Here is a 12,671-nt window from a genome sequence, read left to right on the forward strand (position 1 = left end):
CCGGGGCCATATGGCCGCACAAAGTGTCGATTTAAGCGGCCATTGGGCGAGGCGGGGAGGCGTGTTTAATTGCAATTAACCATTGTGTCTTTTGGTGTCTCCCAACCTGCAGCTTTGACGCGCGGGATGAATTCAACTCTCAACTCGGAATTCACGTGCCTTTGATGAATGAATGATTTTTGGAGGCCTCGGCGGTGACAAAGCGGGCCACGACATCAGGTACACCTGCGCTGACTAATGAGAGCGATCAGTTCAAAAGATAAAAAAAAAAAAAGTTACTTAGTCCCAAACATGAAGCACGGCCAATGATGTGTGACGCAATGCGACTTATGAGCCAGTTTCAATTTGTCCAGTGAGAAATCAAAACGTCAGATTTGTAGTACCTGTTGGAATCTTTCCTATAAACTGACCAATATTTAAGTTTAAAACGGTATTTTATTTTGGGACCATTTATTTGGAAAATTAACCCTTTTGGGGTCCCTAATTGGACGCCTAACTGCAAGCAGCATAAAAAATAAAAATAAAAAATAACAGTGCCTAGGGATAGAGAGCTCGGCCACCTATTTTTTTTTTAAATTTGCCAGCCTTCCCAAATATTGAAAATTTTAAAAACAAAATGTTGCCAATTAAAAGGCCATGACGCTTGATTGTTATTCATCGAGCCAATTAGCAGCACGCGATATTAACAGTGATGATATGAGATTTTTTTTTAATGGTCGTTTATTTATTTACAATATATTTAATATTACAATGATGCCGTGCGATGTACTGTATATGTGAGGTGGCCAGTGTTCCGGTCAGTTGACTTTCGACTGCGCGCTTTGACCCGTTTGGAAGTGCGCGATGATGCGCGGACGTGCCCCGCGTGCGCGCGTGTGCGTGGGTGGCTGCCGGCCGGTGGCTGAATGGCAAATGTTTGACATAATCTCCTTAACGCGTCCTAATCCTCGTCATTCACTGATAGCCTTTACACAAATATAACCAACATCGCGGTTGCCCGGGTAGCCTTCTTTCACTTTGTCTCGCTCGCTCTTCCACGAGTGACAATCTTCTCCTCGGACACTCAATGAAATGTTGCCAGCAACAAAAGAAGCAGTCGATGGTGTATCTTTTTTTTTTTGTATTCCGGGGGACATGTGTACTTGATGCAGATGTTTGCCATCCTTCAAGATGGACAAACAGGGAGGGGGGAGTGGGGGTGACTGCAGGACAATGCTAAACCTGATTTTTAAACCTCCCACTTGCAAGAATGAATGTGGATGAGAATATGAGCGTTTTTTTTTCTTCTACCCCCTCCGCCCCACAATGAAAATACCGGAGACGGTGATTTCGTATGACATGCACAGGTCTCTATTAGCAACCAGGCGCAAAGCAATTGGTTTAGCAACAAGTCACTAAGCACCAGGGAGCTAATCATGGAGAGATTTCAAGCCTGGTAAAAGCCATAGTGGAGCTTGGGCCGACTTTAAAAGTGACCCGAAGAGATCAATACTGTTGCTTTGAATCACATTAATTCCTTCTTCAGGTGGATTCAGATGCCCCACCATCCCCTGGCTGCACTGTAGCCCAAGTGGGCCTCACAGTGCAGAGGTGCAGGGTTCGATTCCTTCCAAATTGAATTTGCATGTTTTCCCCGCATCTGCGTGGGTTTTCTCCGGATACCCCGGTTTCCTCCCGTGTTCCAAAAACATGCACGGCAGGCTGATTGAACATTCGAATTGTTCGATCGAACCCAGGTTCAGAACCGCTGCTCGAAATCGTCATTAGTGGTGAGTTTGAGCATGGATGGTTTATGTCTATGTTTGCCCTGCGATTGGCTGGCAAGCAATTCAAGCCTGTTGTCAGAAGATGGCTGGAGCTCCAGCATGAACCCACAACTCTCAATTGTGAGTAAGACCCACGACACACCATCTGGCCACCTGTGACATCAAAGCGAGAGACACGGTTCAGCACCACGGCTAGTTCTATGCCGGGGCTGAAGGCTACCTGTCCGCAAGCTTGTTGGCGGCGAATGAAGCTTTAAAGAGACCGTGTTATGTGAATTCAGACATTTTTATTTCCTCGTTATACACGTTTGAGAAGGAGAACTATGTAGTACTCAGTGATGGAGATACAAAAAAAAATATTCACTGAAAATGTTTCCTGATTTTTACCCCAAAACAGGGCCCCAGGCCTTTGTGCCAACACTCAGACCTGGTTCCAGTCTAATTTCAGCAGGACCTGAGCTTTAAAGCCAAAACCTCAAAAAAAGTGGCCACCGTCAAAAGTCAACCCCACAAACATCTTCCCTCATCGAAGCCTTTCGGTCTCCTCCGCCGTCTGACGTACCGTGTAGTTAGTTGTGGGCATAAGGCAAATCTGCACACAAATGACTCTCCTTAGACCAGAGAGTCCGAGGGTCCGCAAAGCCAAAGCCAGGAAAGCAGTTTGGACGCTCTGACAAATCTATTTGGGGCAAATTGTCAGTGAGAAACTTCCGCTCGAACTGCCGTGGACAAAACTGGCTGTTGGGGAGAGCAAATCCCGCTGCACGAGGGTGGGGGACAATGGGGGGCGAATGTGTTGATGTACGGCCGGTGGCTGGGGAGGGACAATGGACGGATTAGTCAGTCCCCTGGCTGACTGATTTGAGATGGCTCCTCTCAGCCTCTCACCGTGGGGAGTCCCATTGTCCCGCTTCTGATTCCCACTTCTCACAAACTCCAAACAAAAGTCAATCTCTTTCTCAAGGGGTGCTGGTGGTGGTGTGAGGGGGGGCTGAGTATCGACCTGTGTTCCAGCAGGGGAAAGTGACTCAAAAACGTGCCGTCCGCGCCGGCCGCTTTTTTCCTCGTCTTCATACGCGGCCTTGCAGCAGGCCGGCGGGGGCCAAATTGCCGCTCGCTCGCCGATCCCTGGCTCAATGGCGGCAGGGGGCACCTGTTGGAGGCTTAAAGGGAGGCTGCTCTGCGCTCAGGGGTCATTAATATTAAAATATACAGAGATGCCATCACTGGCTGCTCTGAAATCGGTCTGATGTCGCCCCTGGGTTCCCCTCTCGGGATGGACCTCTGCTTTCAGTAGATAGTGAAGCGCCGTCTTTTTTTTTTTTCTTTCCCCCTCAACCCGTCTACCCTTTTCTGAGTGAAAAGACTCATTAACAAATTATGACAGCTGAGTAGAGGAGCTTAGTGTGTTGACACTGCAAAGACAAACACGTGAGAGCCAAGACGGCGGCTTTGACTCAGAAACAGGTGCAGTCAGTTGCTTGTCTCATGTGATCAAGATGAGAGCTAATTTTTCGATTGAAAGCAAAAGCTGTATTTAAAAAAAATAAAAAATCAGCCTTTGCAGGCATACAGTAGGATTGTAACACTCGCTCCAAAAATAACTCATTTATGGGACAAAACGAGATGAACCTCCCCTTGGGTCAACTTGCCCAACTTTTTGGGTTATTCGTTGATTCCAAAAACGATGAAATTTAGAACCCACAAAACAATCCCAACTTTTGGGGTTATTCATTGAACTGAAAAAGTAATTTTATTAATTGCGTTATAAATCGAAATATTTTCTAAATAATTAAATTATTGGGTAATTAATTTCATTAAATGATGAAAAATAATGTCAGTGACCTGGCTCATCTGTTGAGGTTTTGCCACCCCCTGATGATACTCGATTTTTCAATTATTTGTTTGCACATGAATGCATCACAAAACTTGTATGCAGAATCATGTGAGGGGGGGAAAAAAAGTGATGATTGACTTTACAAACCATAATTTGGTTTTGTGACATCACGTTGCTAATGGGGAACATTCAAAGGCAACGAGCTGTCAGCGGGAATCACCCAAATTACTTGGAATGGCTCCTAGCAACTCTAAACCAGGACTCGTTCATCTGCTCTGTTTAGCCATCCGTCTCGCTTTCTGACCCACTTTACCTGACATTTGCCTGCTGCCAAGTCAGGTTCAAGGGTCACGCTCTCCTGGCCAGACTACATTAGTTTGCTAGAATCAGGGGAAGATTTAAAAAAAAAAAAAAATTAAAAGAGATCCTTAAAAAAAAAATTAGGGCAAAGTGCCACTTGTTATCTCAATTCTTTTCCAATTCTACAAACCCTTAATTCCCTCAAAATTGGAGATTCTCACAAGTCCACAGTGCCCAGATGCTGTCCTTTGGCCCTGTGGCGCACCCCCCGCGCTCCCCCCCCCCACCCTCCCCGGGCTCCCTTCTGAACCAACAGCTATCATTCATAACCTGGGAGAGGAAAAGAGGTGGGGACAAGGACCAAGGGGTGGCGGCGGGGTTAGGGGAGAGCAACACGGCAGCTTATTTAGAAGACTTCCTTTATTGGAACATGTGCAAGCAGTTCACGCACAAAGGACTTAAATAGGATATTTTCTGTCCCCTATAGTTGCTTTCCCCTTTTAAGTGCCGAGGCAAGAAAAAAGTAAGTTTACAACTGCCTCCTCAATGGGAGCTCTTCACTCGCAGGTTGCGGGGACCTGAGTGACCTGGGAAAGTTAATTAGGAGGCGAACAAAGAGCGAGCTGCAGCAGAATGCCTCGCCTCTCCTACAGCCAAAGATGTCATCCATTAATTAGGAAAATCTTTAAGGTGGCCTCATTGAATTTACAGAAAGCCCCGTCCGTGGTTGGCGGGCAACAGTTTTTTGATCAGGCCCGAACTCAAACAATGCCTTTCTGGGGGTTCAGAAAGAAGAAGAAGGGAGGAGGAAGAGGCGGTGAAGAAGAGAGGGGAAACGTATGGGGCCGGCGTACAGTTTAATGGTGGGCCGGCTGTCGATTGTGACAGCTTAGATTCACATGGGTGTGGGGGAGTGGGATAGTTTGGGGATGATGTCATGCAAAGGCAACCTGGGGACTTTGCTAGTAGGAAGGAGGGAGAGAGGAGACCACTCAAAGTTAACATCACTGCCTGCATCTGGGCTAGATCCACCCCCAACACACACAGGCTTTTTCCTGACCACCTCAAATCGTGGCCAACGCTAATGGTATGGCACCAAATAACCGTTTACTCCTCATGCAACCTGGCAACTTCAAGCTAAAGATCACTCACCTGATGCCTTTTATTACAGGATATGATTATTATGGTTAAATAAAATGGTCAACTCAGACCAAATGGCTATGACCATTGGAGTTCCCCAGGGGTCACTCCTGGCACCCATATGATTCAATCGGTGTATTATTCCACTTGGCCAGCTAATAAGTGTCCAACAGCAGTGACGCCGACTTGATTTGACTTCTAGTGTTCTAGTGCTAGACGATTTTCTCCAGCTGAAATCATTTTCTGTGGCTGTTGTTGCCTATTGAGATTCTCTCTCTAAAACCGTGCATGTGTGTGAATTATTATGGCTGTTGAAACTGTAAAATGTTATGCCTGTTTGAGCTGCTAGTATGTGCAGGCATGCCGTCATGTCGGTCCCTCCCCTGGGACGTGACCCCCCCTCACCCCCATCCATCTCCTCCTGGGGGACTAATTTGAGGGGTGGGTTGGCGTGTTTTCTAGCCTGCCAAAAACAATCACCGCCGAGGCCCATTATCTTTACAGCACGTCTTGCTTTCATTGCTGTGTCAACGACAGTTGAAGATGGCAAAGGGGGTCCTACCAGACTAGAAGTAAAAAAAAAAAAAAAAAAAGGGCCATTTCTTCTTTTTGTATCCATTGCTTTTGGTAAAGAAGGGGTTACTTGTTTGACCGCAATTTGTTTGTTCTAATTGGAAAAGCACACCAACGTACTTCACTAGATGTGAATGAGTGCGCTGAAAATCCTGATTCAACTATATTAATATTTTTAATGTCTAGTTTTGAACAGAAGTCAAGGAAAAATTGTGCCATGCTTTTATGTGCCACATAAACGAACACGGGAAGGCCAGATCTGGATCTTGAGGCTCTGATTTAAAGACCACTTTGGGGATTTGAATCATCCAACAATCTATTATTATTATTGTTGGGGTTTTTTTTGGTGTATTTCTTGTAATGTATTTACTATAACACACTCTGATAAATTACACGAAAGCCACAAACTGTCCTCTGGCATGACTTTGGACACCACGTGTGACATGAAAGAAACTTTATTGAAAGATCTGTCAACCTTCACCCTCTCATGGGCTCCATCCCGGCCCTCCCGTCCTCCCTTGTTCCGTTTGGGCACTGGTAGTTGTCGCTGGGGGTTTATGTTCAGTTCAGTGGAGCTGAAAGAAGTCACTTTCGCGTCTTGTTATGGAACGAGACGTCCGGGCTTCTCGGGAGCCACGAGAGGTGTTCTGGGGTTGAGTGGGGGACTGCGAGTGGGGACTGTCCCCTACGGGGCGACCAGCAGTGAAGAAGTCAAGGCAGCTTTTGTGTGTCTGCGGTCGGCTGCGTGTTTGGTGATTATCCCACTGCCCGCCACCTCCCCTTCTCGCTATATGAGCGCCGGGGCGACTCTTGTTAGAGAGGGCTGACCCCAAGTGACCCACGGAAGAGTGCATAGCACCTGGTCAACCGTCTGACTGAACTGAATCATGCTGCAGTGATGACTGCGCGCAGACGTTTTCATATCTGCATCGCAAGCGATGCTAGTATATGCTGATAATAGTATGTTGGTACTGTGGCGAAAAGTTGTCGTCTTTTTAGACAACTGTCAAAGTTGTTTTACTTGACAAAAGAAATGCCATGAAGAAAAAAAAAAATTGTCGTACGCAGAGTTGTCTTACTAGTGGGGACAAAGAGCATACTAGTACTGTACATGGACCTTAAACTGGATATTGGTAATACCCAACAAATTCTCAAATTTAACCTTCCCCGTGTCCGTTCATTTGAGGGACGCAAAGCGAAGAGCATCCCTTGTGTCCAGCCCGACTCTACTTCATTTCAACTGGAGTGAGCTTTTGAAAGAACAGAATAGGCCCGCCTTGATCTGCGTCAATTGTCATCCCGGGGCCCGGGGCCACTTCGGCAGCCAGTTATAGCAGGGACGAAGTCAGGGCTTAATCCCCAGAAAAGAGGAGACTCACGGGAGAGGAGCAGAGCAACAATAACCAAGTCAAGCGTATAAAATGAAAGCGAAATCTCTATTATCACTCCCCGCGATTCCCAGCAAAGTGGTGAAAATCAGGGTTAGTTTGCAATTCGAGTCAGACGCCGAGGGAAGAATATGGGGGTCCCCGCGGGTTGGGAGACTCACACGACGAAAAAGGGCGATATCGGGGAGAAAGGGCGAAGAAGAAAGCCCCTCTCCCATCGCGACATAACCATTAAATGCAGTCTGACTTTATGTTGTATAGAGAAGGGGGCGCAAGAAAGGAGGCACAGTTCTCTGATGAAAGAATGAGGTTTTGGGCGGATTAGGGACGGCCCGAGGGATGAAGAATAACTTCTGCATAACTTTACAGCTGCTTTTCTCTCCATCGCGCCAAAGAGCCAAGTTTAAGGCCACTGGGAGTTAACCTGTGCGGAGGGGGGGGGGGGGGCGGAATTCAAAGGCCAAAGCGTTCACATCATTTAAAAAAAAAATACGGAAAAAAAAATCTCCATCGGAAATATAGTAATCAAGTGAAATTAGTGGAGTAGCACCCAAAACACGTCTTGTTTCAATGTGGAGAGACACCTGAACAAAAGAAAAAGAATAATAGTGCGAAGGTAAAACAACCAATAACGTCAGCCTTTCGTATGCTAGCTTAAGGCTAAAGCTAACATGGCAATGATTCGCTTCTATGTGGCTGCGTTAATCAGCTTTGAGCAATTGGTATTCGAGCACAAAAAGGTGGAGTAACACAATGTCATACACAGTATTTTTTATCCTCTGCGAATAAGGACTGTAAAATGGGCAAAGAACAGAGCCGATGTGGGACAGGGAGAAAAAAAAACCCTAATCTGAAGCAGTAATATTTGTTTTGTACTCAGTACAGCACATGATGAAATCTTGCAAAGAGCAGACTCAACAATGAACTTTTTTCACTGCGTGTCAGCCATTTTTAAAGATTGTGTCAGGTGCATATCCCCACTCGCTCCCTCAGATCCTCGTCCTCCCTCCGCCTGTCGGTGCCCCCCTGCCCGCCTGAGCACCATGGGAGCCAAAGCCTTCAGTCGCGCTGCTCCAAAGCTTTGGAACAACCTACCTCCGGACCTCCAAAACTGCACACCTCTTTCTACTTTCAAATCAGTCTAAAAACACATCTGTCTGTTTTTATATAATATCTCGCTTACCAATTTTTACATTGTATTTTCTTATTGTCTGTACAATGTCCTTGGGTGTCATTAAAGGCGCTTTTAAATAAAATGCATGATTATTATTATTATTTTTGTAGAGTTTGTTCGGATGAGGTTTTACGCAGAAGAATGTAATACAGTGCTTAACTTTTGTATGGTTTCCTCCTAAATTCCCTTAAGAACGTGTTGATCGGCTTTTGCGGGCATAAGTAAGAGCTATCCATTCTTGGGGCTGATTTTCTGTACAATAGTAGACATTACAGAATACAGTCTACATTTTCCATAGAATACCTTGGATTATAAAGTCCGGTCAGTTTGAGTGTAATTTGCTGCACTTTTTATTTTAAAATGAAGAGAAAGTTCAACAGTTTGATCCTGGCTATGTATAGCTCCTCAAGAGGTTTCATCATCCTCATGTATTTGATCAGTCTAATTGATGATTTTTGTCCTCTCGGTCCCTCTATCTAGCACATACTAATGAATGCTGGCATCCGACAATAACGGTCATCTCCTGTAATGATATGCCGTTTTTTTTTTTTTTTAAACACTTGGCGTGCTCCTGATTAGAGCACCAGAGGAAGAGAGGCAAATAACACTGTAATCAGGAAGAGCCCCTCCGCTGCCTTATCTGTCATACGAATGTCCACGTTACTACTTTAGTCCTAATGATAGTGTGCAGTATATGCATATGACCATGATGGTTGCGTGTAGCACACGCTTCCAAATGGACTTTGCATGTTTCTCCGACTGAGAGGTAGGCCTCACTTTGGGCAAAGATAAATGAACAAGGCCACGTCTGAGCAATTAGTCGGCTGATAGAAGAGTTAATGAGCTGCTCTCGCCGTAGTGTGCAGCATTTCAGGGGGATAGACCCCTATATTTACCACTCGAGTGGCGCATGGCCATTGAAATAGGCAAAGGATGGCGCGTGGGTCCTCTTCCCCCTTATTTTCATTAGGCCCAGATGACAGCAGAATTGATGTGGCCTGAGACTTATCAAAAGCTACTAATTTCACATTAGCAACCATTGACTGCAGCAGCTTCATTTGAGGGCTTTGCTATAATTATACCAATCAGTGTGGGAGTTTAAAATGACTTGATTATTTGATGCAATGGTGTTTCAGGGAAGGGGACAGATAGATGGATGGATGGATGGATGGATAGATAAAGTAGGTTGGTTAGTCCTATAGGTGCATAATAAATAGTTCAATAGACTCACAGAGGCGATTGATTGATGCCAACTTGTGAAAATTATTATATATCGATATAAGTAGCATCTAAAAATCATAATCAGAAGAATAAAAAACATCTGCTTTAATGGTCATTATACGGTATTATATACAAAATAGCTTGAAATGAAATTTCGTTTAGATTGTTTAAAACGAGACTATTAATCTTGTTATACAAATGTATTATAATTTTGTGCGTGTTACGTTTTAATGCGGCTATTTGGTGTTGAGCGTGAAATCTCGCGCGAATTCCATGAGTCACATGATCCCAAAACCCGGAAGTCATGGGTTCTCTGAGACATACGAGCGAACACAGGCGCATTTAGAGCGTCAAATATGCCTCTGTATCACCAAAACGTGTTTTTAACCGTGTGGGTGCTGTGTGTTTGCGCCATCGCGTCAAGCAAAGGTGCTAACGTCAACCTTTCTGTTTCGGTCGAGTCGCTTGTTTTCAAGGCGGCGGCGGTGGAGGATGACTCTTCCGCGTCCTTCCTCCTGCTATCCGCCTTCCCGGACGACTTGGAGGTGAGCGACTACTGCAGCGAGCTGCTGCGCATCTTTGGCCAGCGCTATGTGACTTATGTCAATTGCCTGGTGCCGTCTGCGCGGCCGGTTAAAGTTTGCCGGAACTGCTTCGGTGCCTACGGCAACCTGGTGACCACCTACATGAACATCTCTTCCGAACAGGTACCCCACTCACGTGGCGTTTGGAGTTGTCTGTTTCGCCTTTGTGATGTTTTCTTATTTAAGTAGGGAACGCTAAACTTTTGCTTGGTTTGTTGTTTTTGATTGCTAAATGTATTCCAGTTGGGACCTGGCAATGAGAGCTGCAGGGACAGCCTTCTGCGCAGTGACCGTCTCATGCTGGTTTATTTGCTCTTTAACAACCTGAAGGAGCTGTGGACCAAATCCGCCTGTGACAGTAGGTGCACCCAAACTCTGAATTGGACAGAGACCGTACTTGCAGTAGGAGTCACTTATCATCTGATGATGAATCATGTGCCTTTAGGGATGAGGCATGTGACTTTCATCAGTTGTTCTCGGTTGTTTCAGACATCAGTGTGTCTGTAGTGCTACTGCACAACAACTACAAACCCGGTGCCTTTTTTCCCCCGCCTCCTTTTTAGAATGCATCAACGACAGATTCCAGAGCCTCACCAACGATACGCTGTACTTTATGTCCACTCTCAACCAAACTCTCACCTGCTTTGATCGATACCAACAGGTACTTGCTTCCATATATTCACAGATTCACGCTCTCAGAAATGGAACGTCTGCCCCTTTTTGCCATGTCTCCACAGGGCAATCACACAGAGCTGTGCAAAAACTGTAAGAGTGCCTATAAGGGGCTCAATGAGCTATACAGCAGCATGGAGAAGAATGACTCTATGTGTATTGACGTTGAGGATGGGGTATGTACACTTTTTAAATTTTTTTTTATAGAACTCACAGTATGTATTGCGTCAGTTGTGGAGTACCGTTTCATTAGTCTTTTCAGTGGCAATTTGGACTTGTTTGCCCCTGACTCTCTCGATACATAAGAAGTACACTGTGGTCGTTAAAACAAAAATAAATTTGATTCGCTGTTGCGACCCCTGAAGGGAAAAGCCGAAAGGAAAAAAAGACATAAAGCAGTTTAATAACAGCTTGGTCAGAAGCTAAAAGGACGAAAGACGCTGACCTTTCACACTTCCTCAAAATGGAGTTCTCCATTCCCCAAATTCTGAATGGACTGTTATTCCGAGAAATATTTGAGTTGAGTAAATAAACCCGCAGCCAGTCTATGTGAACGCCGATGTTAGCACATGCAGCACTCGTAATGTGTCATGTAATATGAAGAATCATGTCATCGTTGACGTGGAAATCAAGCGTAGTCAGCTGCCGTTGTTATTTTAGCATTGATGCTAATGTTTAGCACATGCATCCATTCACTTCACAAATGTCTCTCGTATTTGACGCAGCGCAACAAATATGCAAAATAACATCCCGCAGGCCAAAACGATCAAACTGCACAGAGGTGTTTTTTTTTTTGGGCCCTGGGATTTGGACGTGATTAACATTTCCCAAAGTCTTAGCTCTTTTTTTGCTGTTTGTTGCACATTCGGGCGGCGTGGACGCTGACGCCAGCATTATTGTCTTCACTTTTAAGTCCAAAGTGATGCCGCATGTCGTTTGCGTACTCTCGATATTGTTTCCAAAATGGGTACCGAGCGCCAAGATGGTTCGACTTATTAGCCGGTGTGCACTTTGCCTCGTTTTCAGATGAACATGACCCGCCGGCTGTGGAGTAAAAACTTCAAATGTTCCTTCCCCCGGGAGGAGACGGTGCCTGTCATCGCCGTGTCGGGCTTCATGCTCTTTCTGCCCATCATCTTCTACTTGAGCAGCTTCCTTCACTCGGAACAAAAGAAACGCAAGCTCATACACCGTGAGTAACCCGCTTAATTCCCCCATTGTTGCACGCACATGTTTTGAGGGTCTCTTTGTGCGCCGCTAAAGGAAAGTGGGCGGGGCTCTGTGCTTCGACTCTGATCGTGGAGTTTTGGCCCTGGCGACGGATGGGAGGGTAGAGGTGAAGACTCACCCTGACAAAACCATAAATGTGGAGATTATTTCAAGATATGTTTGTTGATTCGTCAGATTCCAATCAACATCCGCAGATGTGTCATTTGTAGATTTAGATTTTTGCGTACTTCTACCAATTATTTTTTTTGGGGGGGGAGGGTGGTTATGGGACAGCTAACCCTTCACCGTTATTCGCCGCCGCCCACCGCATTCACCAGGCCAGGCCCCACCTTTCGAAACGGTCTAAACTCAATCACAGATACTACTATGGAATGTGAGGATGGCGGTCCCAAGTGGACAAAAATTAGACCTCCAGCTCACATAATTGTGTTCCTCCTCCATTACACAAAGCTATAAATTTTTTTTTCCCCCTTTATTGCAGCCAAGAGAGCAAAGTCGTACACCTCAAGTCTGATGAACATTGAGGACAAGCAGAGCTGATGGCTGACATCACTGACTTTCCAGGTTTGCACATTTTGGAGGTTTGTGGTCACAGCGGCCGTTCCTCTCAGAAGACTGATGGTCTGTATTTACAAGTCCCACATTCATTTCGTGTCAACCCCCCCTTGGAGGTTTCAATGTATACAGTTGGCAACAGATCATCCCATCGTCCTTGACTTTCATTTGACTTTTTAAATGCCGTTCCAAACAGGTATGTGTTATTAAATTAAGGTATTTTCACTTCAA

At 45.5% G+C, this 12,671-nt stretch overlaps 1 protein-coding gene across 1 annotated transcript; it reads left to right on the forward strand.

Moving 5' to 3' along the window:
- The first annotated feature begins 9,671 nt into the window (after window positions 1–9,671).
- On the forward strand, window positions 9,672–12,671 carry ostm1 (osteoclastogenesis associated transmembrane protein 1). The gene is made up of 6 exons (XM_052052099.1): window positions 9,672–10,106; window positions 10,227–10,341; window positions 10,547–10,644; window positions 10,721–10,831; window positions 11,682–11,847; window positions 12,367–12,671. Exons 1-6 carry the CDS (start codon window positions 9,756–9,758, stop codon window positions 12,423–12,425), a joined length of 900 nt encoding a protein of 299 aa, XP_051908059.1. The 5' UTR covers window positions 9,672–9,755; the 3' UTR covers window positions 12,426–12,671.

This window comes from Hippocampus zosterae, chromosome 19 (assembly GCF_025434085.1).
Source record: "Hippocampus zosterae strain Florida chromosome 19, ASM2543408v3, whole genome shotgun sequence".
In the NCBI taxonomy this organism is placed as follows: Eukaryota; Metazoa; Chordata; class Actinopteri; order Syngnathiformes; family Syngnathidae; genus Hippocampus; species Hippocampus zosterae.